The sequence below is a fragment of the Lichenostomus cassidix genome, chromosome 13 (assembly GCF_008360975.1).
Source record: "Lichenostomus cassidix isolate B80296 chromosome 13, HeHo_3.0, whole genome shotgun sequence".
Lineage (NCBI taxonomy): Eukaryota > Metazoa > Chordata > Aves > Passeriformes > Meliphagidae > Lichenostomus > Lichenostomus cassidix.
Window position 1 is genome coordinate 17,242,489 of NC_139494.1, and position 17,186 is coordinate 17,259,674.

The 17,186-nt window shown below is 47.9% G+C and overlaps 1 protein-coding gene across 3 annotated transcripts in view; it reads left to right on the top strand.

Annotated features, from left to right (window-relative positions):
- HTR4 (5-hydroxytryptamine receptor 4) overlaps positions 1-17,186 on the top strand; it is a 62,622-nt gene that overhangs the window by 17,255 nt on the left and 28,181 nt on the right. For all 3 annotated transcript variants that reach the window (XR_014854954.1, XM_085074050.1, XM_085074051.1), the window contains exons 2-4: positions 4,842-4,917; positions 14,597-14,722; positions 15,578-15,778. Coding sequence is in view for 2 of the 3 variants with exons in the window: in XM_085074050.1 (XP_084930176.1) it covers positions 4,892-4,917; positions 14,597-14,722; positions 15,578-15,778 (353 nt within the window). In the remaining variant the exon portion in view is untranslated. The remainder of the gene's footprint in view (positions 1-4,841; positions 4,918-14,596; positions 14,723-15,577; positions 15,779-17,186) is intronic.

Genomic DNA, 17,186 nt, shown 5'->3' on the forward strand with positions numbered 1-17,186 from the left:
CAAACCAATGATTGATTTGACACAGAAAGCACAGCTGGTGCCTTGCTGGGGCAGCAGTTTCCACACCCTGGTGCTGGTGTGAGGAGAAGAAAAGCTGGAAAGTGTTTTTAGGAAGGAAAAAGTAAGTTATGAGGATGATTTATGGCATATGAGCAAAGAGGTTGGGACAAAGGACTCAGCCATCCCTCTTGCCCTCAGCTATTAATTGACTTCTCTCACTATATTTTGGTTTTTAGGAGAGCCAGGCTCTCGCCTGGGCTGTTTCCCCTGGCTGAGGTGTGAGAGTGCAGCTGAAGGTTGGTTTGGATGCCAAAGCTGCAGCAATTGCTGAAGGTGAGCAGCGAGCTCTGAGAGCTCCCAATGCCCTGAAACAGCAGATAATTCAGTTTTACAGCTGCTCCTCTCCCCTCACAGCAGCACAGCACAGACCTGCTGCAGATGGCTCTGCTCTGGAGCAAAGTCACCCTTGGGCAGCCCGAGGGAACTTTGCTGCTGGGAATATTTGATCCAGGAGAGCAGGTAGGCACAGCACAGCTTCCTCCCCGTGTCCTTTCCTGGGGACTGTGCTGCCTGCTGGCACTATTTTGGTACTCGAGGATGGAATTCAACACTGGCAGGGCAGAGCAGCCTGCTGTGAGGCTGAGGGGCACAGAGGGCACAGCAGGGGCTCAGAAGGGCAGGCTGGCACTGAGAAAAGCCTCTCTGCACCCAACGTGTGGCTGCCACTGTCACCCCAGTGCCACCCGGGACTGTGGCATCCCTTGGGAGCTCCCTGAACTCTGGTTTGGGGGGTCAAGCCAGAGACTTTTCCTCTGAGTTAAAGAGCTTTTCTGAAAAATAACCTTCCAGTGACAAGACATCTCTTCTGTGTTTTCTGTTTCAAGACATCTCTTCAGTGTTTTCTGTTTCAAGCTGAACTCCATTTTATTTTTTGGGTGATGTGTCACGTCTCTCTCTTTTAATTTCTCCCTGTTTAAGCAAACTGCTCCATTGGAAGCTGCTGGATGAAAATCAGCCCAGCAATCTGTCTCTGCTGACAACTGAGGGACTCCTTATCAGCTTTGTCCTTCATGGGGAGAACAGAGGCAGCAGGGACAGGGAAGGCAAGAGGAGCTGTGGGAGGGGGCAGTGCCTTTGCCAGAGCTGGGTGGAAATAAAGCCATTTTATCTGGAGTGATCAAGATGAATCACTTTGATATTTCCTATTCCTGAAGCGTTGTCATGGGCAGGATATTGTCTGACAGCCCTTGGAGGGTGTTGGACTGCTCTGCAGCAATGAGCAAGAAATGATCTGTGGATTGAGGTGATTGTCACTCCAAAAATATCCCTTTCATGTGGGCTGGGAAGATCTGGTCCAGTTAACCTCTGCTAACAACTTCATTTTCTCTGATAATGATGGAGCTGTGAGGAAAATCACAACCCCAAATGTGAAATGTGGAGGGAATCGAGCAACAGCTTTTTTTTTTATTCAATCCCATCTTCTATTTGGCAGATGTTCTGTACAGAAAGTGAGGAGCCTCTTGAAATCCCAGATTTAGATGGAAGTTTTATTTATGTCAGAGTGGTTCTGCTGGAATCACACACTGGATGGGAGCTCAATGACTCCTGCACTTCCCAGAGCTCCTGTCTGAGATGTGGAGCACAGCACTTGCCAGGGGAAGGCTGAACAAGTTTTCTAAACATGTGTGACATCTTTGACTCTGTGTTACCCCAGAAAAAACAGCACTGAAATCAGAGTTATCATCACTGCACACCACACTCTGCTCTAGGAAGCTGGCAAGGGATTATTATAAAGGGGATTTTTTTACCTTACTCTTACCAAGAGAAGAACAAAGTCACTCAGTGATAAATCCAAATTTTCACTGAGAGCATGAGACACTCAGAAAGTGAATTTAGTTTATTTTCCCATCCCCCTCCCTCCTCTGTGGTGCAGCAGAGTGTGTCACAAATGGGTAATTTCGATCACTTGGAGTTGTCTCCAAAGGGATTGGCAGAAGGGATTTTAATTGGATGTTGTAAAAGTGCAACTAAAGAAAGTTCAATGGCAGCTTCACTCTGCTCCTTACTACAGGGAGGGAAAATGCAAAGGAAAATAGAGTTAAAATTGACCTAGAGTGATTTACAAATGATTTTCACAGTGACCAGAGACCCAAAAGGGTAAGGGAGACCCCAGTGAGTTGTGAGGTTCACAGTGAACCCCTTTGCTCTCTAAACTCCTGATGGACAAGGTTTGTGTCTAATGGAATTAATTCCATGGATTTCATCAGCATTAATTCAGCAGCTGAGGGTCTGTGATGAATGAAAAGTCCCTCAGCCTTGGCTAAGGAAGAATCTCTCAGTCTCAGCCAAGGAATGTTGTTGTTTTTAAGGAAAAGCTGTGCTTGGCTCACAATCAAACTGCACCCAGTGGGAAAGGTGTGTGTGAGACTCCATTCTTTCTTCACTGCTGGGGAAATGAGGCTTGGAAAAGCTGCCACCTGCTCTTCCTGTGTTCACTGTGGGATCAGCGCTCCAGGCTCGTGTTCCTCCATCCTCTGCCATATGCTCAGTTGTCACCAATCTCCTCTGTGGCATTCCTGCAGGAATTTCTGCCTCCAGAGCCTTTTCCACCCTGCTGCTGGTTTGGTTCAAAGCTCCAATCCATCCCTCCCAGGGCAGGAGGGGCAGTGTGGGTTCATCAGCAGGGAAAATGGGTTTGTCAGGATGCTCAGTCCACCTGAGCTCTGTTGGGGTGTCACCGTGGTGGAGCTCTGCAGGAAATGGGGGTGGCACTTTGTCACAGTGACTCAGCTGCTGCTCTGTCATCAGCTCAGCGCTGGCAGCAAGTGGAGCTGGAGGGGCTGAGTGGGAAGCAGAGAAATGGGATGGAGGATGTGTCAGGGGTGCTGTGGCCATGGGTGGCACCTGGGGGACATTGCCATCCCCACGGGGCAATGGCAGTGACACTAGGGACAGTGTCACCTGTGGGCCACCAGCCAGCTCCTCGTGGCTCTGACAGGGGAAATCTTCATGCCTTAAAGCCACAATGGGGCAAATAGATCCACAATGGGGTAAATAGATCCATTTATCCATCTCCTCACTGGGTTTTCCCATTTCCTGCGGGGTGAGGAGAAGGGCAGAGGCAGGACAGTGACAAAGGTGACTTCGTGGTGTCACAAAGGGAGGGAGTTGAGCTCAGCTGGGCAGTTGGATCATTCCTGAATTCCTGAGTGCCACCAGGGCAGCCTTTCCATGCTGGATTGCTTTGTTTGTTGGGGATTTTGTCTATTTGTGGAGGGTTTTTTCTGTTTTAGGAATCTTTTCTGGTTAAGAAATCTGTTTTGGAAATGGTTTTTAAGGTTTGTTTTTTGGTTCTTCTTTTACCCTTACATACCCTTACATTCTTTTTTTACCCTTGCATACAGTTTTATCCCAATCTTCCTTTGAAGCCAAAGCTTTTTAGGTTTGTTTTTCAGCTCTTTTTTTACTCTTATATAGAAATTTCCAGTTAATGTAGAAGTCTCCATGATAGCAAGATGGTGTGGAACTTCAGTGTACATTGAAATTACATTTTTCCCCCAGAAAAATAAAGCGAGAAAGAGTCCCCCTAACTGGAATTTCGACATACAAAATCACTGAAAAGCTTTCCCTCCATTTTGCAGGAGAAATGAGAATTAACTCTATGCTGATATCCCAAAGAGTGAAACCACAGCAGCTATTTTGTCCTGTGGCAGAACTCCAGAGCAGGAGCACAGCAGGGTGGGATTTTCCTCCAAATTCAAGTCGCAGATCAAGTCTTAGGGATGCAGAGGGGAATCTCTAGACCTCTCACCCCTTTATTTAGCAAAATTCAGCAGCAGTTTGTGAGTCACCAGATCCCAGAGTGCCCAAAAAACACCAGCTGAAGGTTTAAGCTGCAAACAGGGACCAAGCTCTGTTCCACTCCTCTGATAAAAACATCCTTTTGACTCCAGCAAATTCTACTTGCAAAATTATGTTTCATCCACACACCCTGAATTAGCCCTGGTGGCAAACACTGAGCCAGGTCTGGAGAGCAGGGAATCATTGCAAAAAGTGGTGTCTGGGAAGGCTCAGGCAGTTTAATCCCAATTTCCCTTTGAAGCCAAGGAGCCACAATGGCATTATTTGCACGAGCAGTGCCCTGGTGGTGGTTTTATCCTGAGAAAAAGCACAAGGGGTAATCAACAGCCTCCAGTGCTCCGAAACTGAGCCTGTTTTCCCCACTGGATTAACAGCAGCAAATGCACAAGCACATTATTAAGATGGTGCATTCATTGCTCTGGAGTCAGGATGGAATTTTGACAGAGTTAAAAAGCCCATTAATATTTACATCACCGAGCGGGGCTGGAAGTAAGAACATTTATTTTAACTCAAGCTGCAAAGCATTTCGTTCTTTGTAATTACAGCACTGCTATTAAGCATTCATAAGGCTGCACAATAGAGTGTCACAGGAAACCTGGTTTAATTTAGTGCTAAGTCAATGTTTTAGTTTTGTGTAAAAACAGAAACTAATTTACCAAGCCTCCTTGCTTGTGTTTTCCCACCTGGGCTTTGCAAACTTTCTTCAGCTTGGCTCTGTTGAAACGAGTTTTTTTGCAGCTTTGGTAGTTGGGAAGTTCCTGGGGAAGTCCTGCAGGTGTGCAGGTGATTGGAATGGGCACAGCCAGGCTGGGGAAGAGCTGGAAAACTGATGGGAAAAGAGCTGGAAGTCCTGATCTAAAGCAGCTGAACGTGAGCCTGTGGGTGCCCAGGTGGCCAAAAACCCAATCCATGGCTTGGATAAATGCATTTCTGGGAGAGCCTGGAATTAATCCCTGTATTTCCCACTCTCTCCACTGCAGGATGAGGTCTCTTCTATGGACAGTGAACTCCCAGCTGCCTGCTGCCTGTGATGGAAGAACTTGATGTGAATGTGAGGTAGGAGGAAGGACTGTGCTGCTGGGCTGGGGCAGAGCAGTCACCCCACCATGGCAGTTCCTATTCTCCTGCACAAAAAGGGGAATTTTCATGCAGCAGGGCCTGGTTTGGAGGCTCCTGGAGCTCCTCTGGGGATGTGGCATCACCCTGGTGTTTGGATGAGTGTCAAAGTCAAGGATTTCTTCCCAGCAGCAAATGTTATGAATTTTGCAAAAGCTGCCGAGTGATGTTAGAGAGACATTCCTGGAAATTTTTGACAGTTCAGTTGGGAACTTGCATTCATCACAGCCCGAGGGAGGTGGCAGACCTCATTTTCTCTAATTCCAGAGCAGAAAAACAAATGACCCACGAGGATTTTCCTGTTTCTGTTTTATCGGATTTTTTAATTCCGATTGTTATTGAGCACATTTATTACAGGCAGTAGGTTAATGAGATCCTGTCAAGTGGTTTGAAATGAAAAAACCTCAGCTTGGTGAAAGCAATCCAGAGAGGCCAAACTCTGCTTCTCTTGGGCTCTCAGCAGTGCAGGTTGCAATTGTGAGCAATGGCCTTTGAATGGCTGTTAAAGCTTTCCTAGACCTTTGGTAAGGTTTCCATCATCTCCCTGCAGAGAATTCCATGTTGCCAGGAATGAAGTAGAGACTCTACAGCCCCTCCTGACCTCATGGCAGCTAAATCTCACCCCCTGATATTTTTGGAGCACAGGGGGATTCTTATCTACACCAGTTCTTCATGGCATTGTTGGCCATCCTTGAGGAATTTTCTTTTTTTTCTCCACCTTTGTTTCCCACCCTTCTCCTCACCTTTTTTTTCCCTGCCTCTTCTCCCTGCCCGTTTTCCACCACCTTTTTTTCCACCCCCTTTTTCCCACCTTTTCCCTCACTTTTTTAATCCTTCTTTTTTCCCCCCACCTTTTTTTCCTCCCCTTTTCCATGCCCCCTTTCCCCACCCCTTCTCCCCCATATTTTTTCCATATTTTCCCCCATTTTTTTGAGACTTCCTTTTCCCCCGACTCTTTTCCTTACCTTTTCTTTTTCCCACTTTTTTTCCCCCCACCTTTCTATCCTTTTCTTTCCTGCTTACCCAGCACACCAAGGTGGGAAATTGCACTAAATTGAGAATCTCAGCTTTGCTCAAAACCAGGATTGGTTTTCCAGCCAGGTGATTTTCCCAGGCTGGCTGATGTTTCCATAGGAAAATCACCCTAAAGCCTGATAGGAGATGTGTGCTAATATCTTCACAAACATTTCAGTGGGTGAGAGTAGGAGTGCTGATGGCTTTGAAATGGCTTTTCTTAGTGTCTGAGGGATTCTCTGCCTTTATTCCAATCAAGCTGCAGGACTCCTCTGCCTCCCTTATGGAAAATGACTTTTCATAGTGTGATTTTCCACACGTGCTAGGTATTGATCCCACAGTTGTGCTCCAGGCAGATTTTGGGATAGTGTCCTGAGCACTTCACACTCCATAAAGGGTTCTTGCTTCCTCAGGTGTGGGGGAGACGTTGTTACAGTCTGGAGAAACATCTCCTGAAAAATAAAAAAAAAAAAATCACAGTGCAGGTAAACAGCTTTACAAACCCCTTTTTGTTGTAGCTGCTGGTGGAGGCAGACTCCCTTTGCTAGATCAGCTATGGAAAAACAATGCATTGTTTCAGTTTGTCACAGCAGTAATTGCTTTTTATTTTTAAGCTGAGCCCCTAAACCAGCTGAATTTTAGATTGATGTTAATTGCTTCCCAACTTGGCTTTATCAGCTTCGCTTTTCTCGGTTTGCTGCTGAAGGTGTTTTTGTGGTTTGCAAAGTGCAAACCCTCCAGCAGTCCTGTGTGCAGCTCATTAATCTTAGCTCGACTTTGAGGAAGGAGCAGCAAGGTGAGGGAACCAGGAATCCAATTGGTTGGATTGGTTGTGTTTGTTTTGAAGCCAAGAAAAAAATCCCATTTTTAACCCAAAGCAGGCATGGGGAGCACTGATCCTGACAGCAGATCTCTGTCCATGTCCTTGGGAGGGAATTGGGTGTTTGATGAGTCCCAAATCCTGGAGTTTGCTGTGTTTGCTCAGGCAGTTCCTTTTCCCTGTGGATCCCAAATCCTGGAATTTGCTGTGCTGGTTTAGGAGGTTCCTTTTCCCTCTGGATCCCAAATCCTGGAGTTTGCTGTTCTGGCTCAGGAGGCTTCTTTTCCCTGTGGATCCCAAATCCTGCAGTTTGCTCCAGGAGGCCCCTTTTCCCTGTGGATCCTAAATCCTGGAGTTTGCTGTGCTAGCTCAGGAAGTTCCTTTTCCCTGTGGATCCCAAATCCTGGGATTTGCTCAGGAGGCTCCTTTTCCCTGTGGATCCCAGGAAGTGGAGCTGCTGGTGGCTCTGGGATGGATTTGGCACAGGCAGGGAGGGACAGGGAAGGTCCTTGATCTCCTCTCCCCATCCAAACCTGGGAGAAAGAGGAGCAAGAGTGGGTGAGAGAGGAACCCAAAACCCCATCCCTGGAGCCCCAGGATGTCCTAGGAGCACAAACCTGGGCTGAGTGCTTGAACAGGCACCAAAATGACCCAAAATGTAGGAAATGGGAGGGATTTAGGGAAGAGTTTGGGTGCTCTGATTGCCCTGGCAGTGGGGATTGGTGGAAAGCAAACAGCTCAGGGTTCCTCCAGCAGGCTGCAGTGGAAGTGTTTATCCCTGTGTGTACACAAGCTCTTTTCCAAGCCTCTCCAGCTTCTACACTTTGAGTCATTAAATCACTGTTTATCGCAAGTTCTTTGATCACACTTCTGTTTAGGTGAGAAATAACAGGCTATAAAATGTCATTTAACAGGCCACAGCCAGCCTAGAGCTCTTTTCCTTGTTCCTTTCCAAGGCAAGATCAACTCTAATCCTCCTGTAATAGCAGCAGCATCCATCCAGAAAGGGGTTTGCTCTTGCATTTCTGCAGAGATAAATGAACTGATTGAGAAGATTTTCTCCCAAACCCTGTCTTCTCCACCTGGCCCCAGCCAAAAATTTCCAGTGGCCAAAAAAACCTTGGGGGAAAAAAAAGTTCTCTTTCCTAAATGCTCCCTCCAGCATGGGAGTGATCAGCCTGGGTACTTTTCATATTGTTCAACTCTTTCCTCAGTTTCTAGGGAAACACTTAAAAGCACTATATTTATGGGAACATCTTTCCAAACACCTCCGCCAACACTTAATTAATGGAGTTTTTAAGCCTGGCTCCAGCTCCTTAACATGAATAGTTGTGCTCCCTGATGGCAGCAGTGGGGTGAGTGAGACTCTGTAAATAAACCTGGAGGGTGCAGAGGGGCAGCTCTGTTTGTGTTTGCTCAGCCCCATCACACACCCCTGCGAGGTTTAATAATCTGCTTTTATCAGAAAAATCTGTGCACAGAAAACCTCCCTGGGCTGAAAGCTGGGCTGTAAAAATGAACTTTTTATGTCTCGTGTCCCATATTCAGCATTGGCATCTCTGCACAGAGGGGCAGAGAGTGGAGATCTGGAAAAGGCTGGGGAAGGAGGTGAAAATCATCCTAAAATTTGGGATAGCCTGGGCAGGCCTGGCTTTAGGGCTTGGCAAGAATGGGCTGCACCTTATTGCCAGCTTTTGCCCAGGAGCTTTGCAGGGCTCCTTCCTTGAGTTTCCAGGGCTGAGCTCAGCCTTAGGCTGGCAGAATTCAGTTTGTCCTCTTGTCTGGGAATTCTTGAAGCAGCAGTGCTCAGGGGTGGGGAGTGAGGGAGCTGGGAGGGTGTCAGGGGGTCCTGAGAGACAGGACAGGGGCTGTGGGACCCATGGGCCACCAAAAGTCACATCAGCAGAGCTGAGGGTCCTTCTGGGACAGACGTGAGGTCATGGCAGATCCGTGGGATGGGCTGTGGTGGAAATCTCCTGGTTCTGCTCTCCTCTCAGGGAGTTAGGATTTCTTGAGTTGCTTTGGGAGATGTGGAGAAGGACAGTGCCCAGGTCCTGGTGAGAGATGGTCCTGGGAATAAATCTTGGGGCTCAGGCCAGCTGTGGAGAATGATCCCTTCAGTCCATGGCAGAGGAAGGCACAGAGCTGAGCCCCCAGCAGATCAGGGATGATTTATTACAGGGCATCAGCTCTCAGATTTTCAGATTTCAGATTTTCCTGAAACAGCTTTTCAGGATCAGCCTGTGCTGATCAGCTGGGACAGGCAGCCTCAGTTCCCAGCTGGGGATCAGAGCTGGAGCTCAGATCCTGGCAGTGGAGAGTCCCTGGTGCCACCAAGACACTTCCAGGTCATTCCAAGGACCCTCTCCCTCTGCTCTGCCCTCTCCCCAGGCTGTTCCTAGGGATCAGGAGCTCCTGCAGAGCAACACATTCCTGCTGGGAGCTCCTGCCCTGCTCAGCCACAATTAAACACAATTAACAAACACTCCCAGGGCTTCTCAGGCTGCAGAGATGTGCTGGGTGAGACTCCAGGCTGGGTCTGGGCTCCATCTGAGCTGAGAGGCTGCACTTCCCATCCTCAAAGCACCTCGACCTCCTCTCTTGTTTGTTTGAAGTGAGAACTGTGATGAGGGCTTGGTGGAGAGTATTCAGAGCATGCACTTAGCTGGGGATGGGGAAGGAGGTTTAAATAAAACAAGGAGTTTAAGTGCTCTGCCCTTGAATCCAGCACTTTCCATGTCCTTGGACACCTGTCTGGAGGTGATGACATAAAAATCACATTAAAAATGTGAGTGCCATAAAAAACGAGCTGTGAACGTCAGGGGCTGGAAGGTTTCTGGCTGCCACCCCTGGAATTACCTTTACCAAACTCTGGTCTTTGTGGTAAAACTCAGCTCATAACTGGTTTTATATGGTTTGGATGCACACAGGGGGTCCAGGGGACTCTCAAATAAAATGTACTCCAGAAATCAATGTTTTATCCTGTCTGTGCCAAGCCTTCCATTAGCAGGGGGAACTGCAAGGAACTTTTTCATTCCTCTGGAGGCTTGAAACTGGGAAACTCTCCAGGAAATACTAGAAGGTAGACAGCCAATAGCTGTATTTGTCTTTTGCTGTCCAAGGTGTAAATAAGCAGAGGGAAAAGGGCACAGCCTGGAGATTTTAACACCCAGCCTCATGCCAGGACCTTTCCAAGGGTCTTGACTAAATGCCTCTCATTTAACAGTATTTTCCTGACTGCAAATATAGCTTGAAAAAGCAGAGCAGGAGCTTCATGGTTTCTGATTTGAAAATCTTGCAAGTCCCAAGTTTTGGGCAAAGATGGGAAGAAAGGATTGAAAAGGAGAAATCAGGATGAGAATGCTGAGAAGGAGTGAGATGTGCCTTAGGGTGTTTTGATCAAGATTATCTTTGGGGTAACAAATCTCTAGGCATAGGTTTTGAAGGGTTTTTTGGGTTTTTTTTTTTTGTTTTTGTTTTTTTTTTTTTTTTTTACAGGAAAGGGGATAAGAAGACAGGACAAGAAATGCTTTCAGCCCAGGAGCAGCAGCTCAGCTGAAGAGCTGTGGGCTCTGTGCACCCCAGTTCTGCACTGGGCATTGCAGGAGGCACCACACAGATTTCTGTGGGAAATCTGGGCACTCAGAGGAGGTTTAGCATCAGCCTAAACCTTTGTTTTCTCCCTCTGTGCCAGAGGGGGTCATGGATCTGCATCCCTGTTTCCAAACTCCTGAGATAAACTTGAGTTTTACCTGCTGTGATGGAGATGTTCTTGTGTCTCTGTGGGGTAAAATTATTCTGTACAATAACCAAATTCCAAACATTCCTGGGCAGAAGTACATCCTGGACTCTGCCTTCAGCACTAATAGAATATGGAAGAGAAATTAGTGACATTTAATGAGGATCCTGCTGGGAAATGAGGTGCTTCATTCCTCCAGCTCTCCTGAGCACAACTCTGTGGTGTTTGTTGTTGAACATTCAGCCTGGTGTGTGAGAGGAGACAGGCAAGAGCCACTGAGAAAACAGAGGATAATCACATTATGATTCTGGAATATTCACCAAGAGTCAGGATTGTTTTTGTGCAGCTTTCATCATCCTCTGTTCATCCCTGAGCTGCTGTGTAGTTTGGCAGAGGGCATGGACTCCTCTCTGATGAGCAGTTCTAATTAGGAGCTGATCAAGACACTTCTGATTAAAGGCAGGTTTGATCTTTGGTTTTCTTCAGCGTTTACAAAGCAGAAATGATTGTTACAACAGCTCTGCTGTGCTGGGTAGTGTGTCTAAACCCCTGCCTAAGTCAGAGATTTGGGTTTTTTCATTGTTGTGGTGTTTGATAAACCCAATATCACCCCAAAGCTTCTCCTCTCCAGGCTGAACATTCCCAGCTCTGCCAGCCTTTCCTCCCAGCAGAGCTGCTCCATCCCTCTGCTCATCCTCCTCTGGACTCTCCAGCAGCTCCAGCTCCTTCCCCTGCTGCATACCCCAAAGTGGTGTTAGGTGGGAATATTCAGCACACAAAAGGGGAATATCCAGCCAACGAAGGGGACAGCTGGATCAAAATCTGAAGCCTTGAAAATATATTATAAAGAACAGAAAATAATCCAAGGTGCTGCAGAGTCCAGGTGGATGTGCCAGGGTGGCATTTGGGTGGCACAAGGGCTCTCCTGTGGAAGTTGTTAAAAGAGGCAAAACAAAGTAGTTGCAGCAGCTGCCTGTGCTCCATGTAAACACTGGGATCTGAATCTCATGCTGATTTCATAAGTTAATTTTAGCTTATATTTTAGGTGACAGTCTAATGGGTTTTGAGGATTGTACTTACATACCTCAGCCCTGCAGCGATAGCTGCTGTGTGGGTGGGAATTATGTAACTCTTGATCTGCTGTGGGGAGAGAGCAGAGCCAGGGCTTCATCCTGCCCTGCAGGAGAGCAGACAGATGTGGAGAGGAGAGGAGAGCCCCAGGAATTGGGGAGAGCCCAGAGCTGCCCAGGGCTGCCTTTATTTCCTCCCTCATTCCCCAAGAGCAAACTCCTGCCTCGCTCTGCCTCACACCATGATAAAGCTTTATTATTATAATTTTTATCATGATAAAGCACCTCATTGTCCAGGATGAGTTTGCAGCCCCAGATCCAATTCCCATTGATCCAAGGCCAGAATTCCTGCTGAATTCTCCTCCTGCCAGCCGAGGAGAGCTCAGGGATCCCTGGCTTTGTCACCTGCAGCCCCTCGTGTCCCAGGGCGGGGTTTGGCTCTGGGCCTCACCTCAGTCCTGGGGGCACTTTAGGCACCACAATGGGAACAAATATCTCTAAAGCTGTTGGAGAGCTTCCCAAGGAGGGACACAGGGATGGGGAAAGGCCTGGAGAGGCCATGGAGGAGCAGCTGAGGGCAGTGGGATTGTTTTTGGAGGAGACTGAGGGGAAACTCACTGGGGTCTGGAGCTCCTCCTGAGGGACAGCTCTGATCTCTGGGACAGGAACAGCACCCAGGAATGGCTGGAGCTGTGTCAGGGGTTGGGATGGATATTGGAAAAGGTTGTTCCCCAGAGGGTGCTGGCACTGCCCAGGCTCCCCAGGGAATGGGCACAGCCTGAGGCTGCCAGAGCTCCAGGAGCCTTTGGGCAGCACTGCCAGGGATGCACAGGGTGGATTTTTGGGTGTCAGTGCAGGTGAGGAGTTGGATCAATGATACTGTGGATTTCTCCAGCTCAGGATATTCCAGGATTCAGTCCCAGGGCTCTGTCCATCGCTGCTGTCTCTGCCGAGGTCCCCCTGTCTGGCAGCTCCAGCAATCCCAATTCCCCACCAGCAGATCTCTCCCAGCAGCGCTGATTGACTGCCAGCCCACACACGGCACTTGAAAAACATTTAAATAGCCTGTCTTCTTCGCTTCATCTTGACAATTGGTTTTAATCAGCGTTATCAGCTGCTTCAAACACTTCATTCTCTGAGCGCTGCAGCCTCCGGGAGATTCACGGAGCGGAGGTGCAGCACTGGTGATGTTATCAGGAGTTTTGTTTCAAAAGGACAAAACCTCATCCCTTCCCTCCCACCCCACCGCCACCATTTATTTGATTTTTTTTTTTCTTTAATCCCTCAGATAAACGAATCATATGACGGAGTTATTTTGATAAGTGGAATGCTGTTTATTCCCGGTTTGTCAATACTTTAATTAATTTCAATCTGTTTGTAAAACAGAAGTGAAGGACATAATTGACTGGGATCTGTGAGGAGCTGTCCTGCCATCTGCACGGGCTGAAGGGAAGCAGCACAGGCAGTGCAGCATTTAAAGGCATTAAGGGAAATTAAATGCTTCTGGATTAACGCTGACTTCTGATTAATGTTTTAGAAATGGATGTGGTAACAGCTGGAAAGGCAGAGATAAATGATCTCTTCCTTTTGTCAGGTTTACTTGTAAAATGGATTATCTTGATTTTTAGGTGCTTAACACTCTGCTTCTGATTTTTTTTGTGCCAAGGAATAATCAGGGAATGATTTGGTGATCCCTGGGGATGCTCCTGGTTCCCTGGGCAGAGTTGTCCCCTCAGTCCCCAGAGGAGCCATCCTTGTCACCAGCCGTGCTCCTCTGGCCCACAGCACAGCATTATTTACCCACCCCTGACTCCTTCCCTCCTGCAGGAGTTCTGTGCTCTGACCCCCCTGACTGCTTTTTAATTGCTGCATAAAACACGCAAAATCACTTGAGTTCATTTAGAAAAGTTGGGGTGTTTATGGGAAAAGTGAAAATTGAGCTCGAGAAAGTAATTACCCTTTTTTTCACTTTCCCATTAACGACTATGCAGAAGAGCTTTTAAAATATGTCCATATGTGGGTTTTAAGCATTCATTCCCCATCAGTATTTCACCTTTTTCCTTAAGTGATTTCTATATTCCAACTAACCAGCAATCATTTTGCCTGAATCTCATTTCCTCATAATAGCAAAGCCATCAATCTCTGCTTCATTAAACAGGGAAGCGAGCTTGGAAGCCAAAGCACTCCGATTTGATAAAAGATGTTATGCAAACCATTGATTTTAATTTACAGCAATATCCACTTCTTCCATTATTAACAACTCGGAATTACTGAGACTGAATAATTAACACCTATTCCTGCTTGATGATGGATTATTCCAAAGGCAGATGGGCAGAAACAGCCCAGATGAAATCCCTCCTGCACCCCCAGAGAGGCATCTGCCTGTTTAATGTCCCCCAGGGGAGCAGTTCAACATGGCACGGGAGAAATGCTTCCAAAACTGTTATCTGAGCAAATGTTCTGCTCACAGATCTTCCAGTGTGAGGATGGGGATGGCCATGGATGGGAATGAGGTGAATGGGAATGGGAATGGAAATGGGAATGGATGGATGGGAATGGCCATGGATGGGAATGGGGTGGATAGGAATGGCCAGGGATGGGGATGGATGGATGGATGGAAATGGATGGATGAATGGATGTATGGGAATGAATGGATGGATGGATGGATGAATGGATGGATGGATGGGAATGGATGGATGGATGGGGATGGATGGATGGATGGAAATGGATGGATGAATGGATGTATGGGAATGAATGGATGGATGGATGGATGGATGGATGGATGGATGGATGGAGATGATGGATGGATGGATGGGAATGACCATGGATGGGATTGGACATGGATGGGAATGAGGTGGATGGGATTGGCCATGGATGGAAGTGGTTGCAGTGAGTGGGACACAGGGACAGCTGCCACCCCTCGCAGTGCCACTGCAGCTCCTTTCCCTTTGTCTCTCCCCTCCCTCTCTCTCCCAGTTCCAGTGAGGGCTTCGGCATCGCGGAGAAGATCGTGCTGCTCTCCTTCATCTCCGCCGTCATCCTCATGGCCATCCTGGGCAACCTGCTGGTCATGGTGGCCGTGTGCAGGGACAGGCAGCTCAGGTGAGCTCAGCCAGGTGCCACCCCTCCTTGTGCCCAAGTGCCACCAGGGAGTGTCCCTGTTTGCAGCCCCACACTGCCCTCAGCTCATCCCACAGCCTCTTTAATTCCCATCTTATCCTTTTCAACATTCTCAGTGTATAAAACCAGACAAATCAGTGGAAAACAGCAGCAATTCCTTGCAGAAGCAGGTTGGCCTCTGTGCCTTTTCCAGCTCAGATTTCCCAAGGAGCTCAGCAGAAATCTGCACAGACCAAGGGTGATTGTGCAGCATCACCACAACTGGCAATTTCCACCCATGGTTTGAGGAGGTCCAAGGCACAATTCCTGTCTCAAGGCTGCTGCTAACCCTGGGAATTGTCAGCCCAGCCATAGGAGCAGAGAGAGATATTTAACAGCCTCTATCCCTGTGCTGCGTGGGATTTTTAATGGATTTAATTCTATTTTATTGTTGTGATTTAAAAAGTACTCTTCAAGCTAAAATTACAGCTTCAGTCTAGATTCTTCTCAGTGCTTTCTGGAAGGATTTTCTCCTTTTACAAGTTAAAATAAACCCCCCCCCTCCTCCACCCCAGAGTCTCCATTGCAAGCTGTGAGGTTGAGCCACATGCAGAGGCCTTTGGGCATCCATTTGCCTCTCTGGCTGAGCAGAAAGATGTGTTCATGCTAGAAAAATAGTGAATATTTAGCTTTAAAAGCCAGGAGCAAGCCAGGGGTGACCATACAAAGTGAGAAGTGTGTTATAGAGCAGCTTTTAGTGTGGTGGAGCAAATCAAACCCAAGCTCAGGCTGAAATCTCAGTCCTTGTGTGGAGGTTGCTGCACTCAACCCACCCAAATTCTGTGTTTTTCCTCGCAGGAAAATCAAGACCAACTATTTCATCGTCTCGCTGGCCTTTGCTGACCTGCTGGTGTCGGTGCTGGTGATGCCCTTTGGAGCCATGGAGCTGGTGCAGGACAACTGGATCTACGGGGAGATGTTCTGCCTGGTGAGGACATCCCTGGATGTGCTGCTCACCACAGCCTCCATCCTGCACCTCTGCTGCATCTCCCTGGACAGGTAGGAGTGGGACAGTGACACTGCTGGGAGGCTTTGCTGTGCTCTTGGTCATCCTGAGCTGCCCGAGGGCAAGGATGGAATGGCAGAGCAATGAATCCATCCCAGGGCTGGTTTGGGAAAAAATCCTGGTGAGGGCAGAGGAACTTGAGATGGAATGAGATTTATGGTGAGGGTCTGGGCTGCTGTGGGCACAGCTCTGTGTGCAGCACTCACAGGTGTGGGTCTGTTCGTTCTGTGAACTGAAAGCACCTGGAATGTGACCAGAGGTGTCCAGAGGTGTCCAGAGGTGGGAGCTGAGCTGTGCCAGAGGGAGGACATCGTGCATAGGGGTTGTTCCAGCAGGGAACAGGGACAGGAGGAGAGGGAACAGCCTCAGGCTGGGCCAGGGGAGGCTCAGCTTGGCCAGCAGCAGGAATTTCTCCATGGAAAGGGTGCTCAGGCCTTGGCAGGAGCTGCCCAGGGAGGTTTGGAGTGCTCATCCCTGCAGGTGGCACTTGGCACTCTGGGCTGGGGACAAAGTGGGCATTGGGCACAGGATGATCTTTTCCAGCCTAAACAATCCCAGGAGATCCTAAAAACTTTCCTTCCAAACATTTCTTGCCACCCAAAGCCTCAATAATTTATGTCAAGCAATGCAGTTTGACTGCTCTCTGCAGCTCTTCAGGGTAGATGGCAGAACTTCCGTAAGAATTTTTCACTTCATAAGAATTTAGTTTGTAGAAAACATTTTGGCTATTCTGATAATATTTAGAGCTTTTTCCCGTTTGAGTTCTGCGTGGAGATTTCAATACCTTCAAAAATACCATTACTTAGTGTTGCTAATGGGGCCAAAATAACCATTGCTATTCTCAGCATTGTGACAGCTGATATTTAAATGTGTTATTTCAATATCCTGAGAGTCTGGGCGCAGCCAGGCTTCCAAAAAAAAAGTTGCTTAACCTCTGTATTGATGGGCAGCACTGCTCTGGGGTGGCAGACAGGGCAGGGTTTTGTTTTGAGAGAGAAGCTGAGGTCCTAATCTGCGAGTTCCCATGGCTGGAGCACAAATGGGAAGCTCGTTATCTTCCAAACGTTGACAAATTGCCACTCTGAGCCAATTACCAGGACAGCAGATGTTGGGCACTGTGCTCTGGATGTGACCCTGCTGCCTCAAATGCTGGAGTTTGATTCTCCAGGCTCTTAATTAAACGGAGAGGGTTGTGGAGAGAAGGGAAAATGGGATTTCAACCCCAGATCTCCAACAGGGGATGAGGAACCTCCATGTTTGAACCTCCTCGGTTTGGTAGCTGATTTGGGGCTTTAAATTTCATTTTAGTTCTTCTTTTTGGTTGGGTTTCTTCTTTGCTGGGGGCATGGGGTGCACAGAAAGGAGGTTCCCCCTTTTCTCCTGCCCTCCTGGAGACCCCCA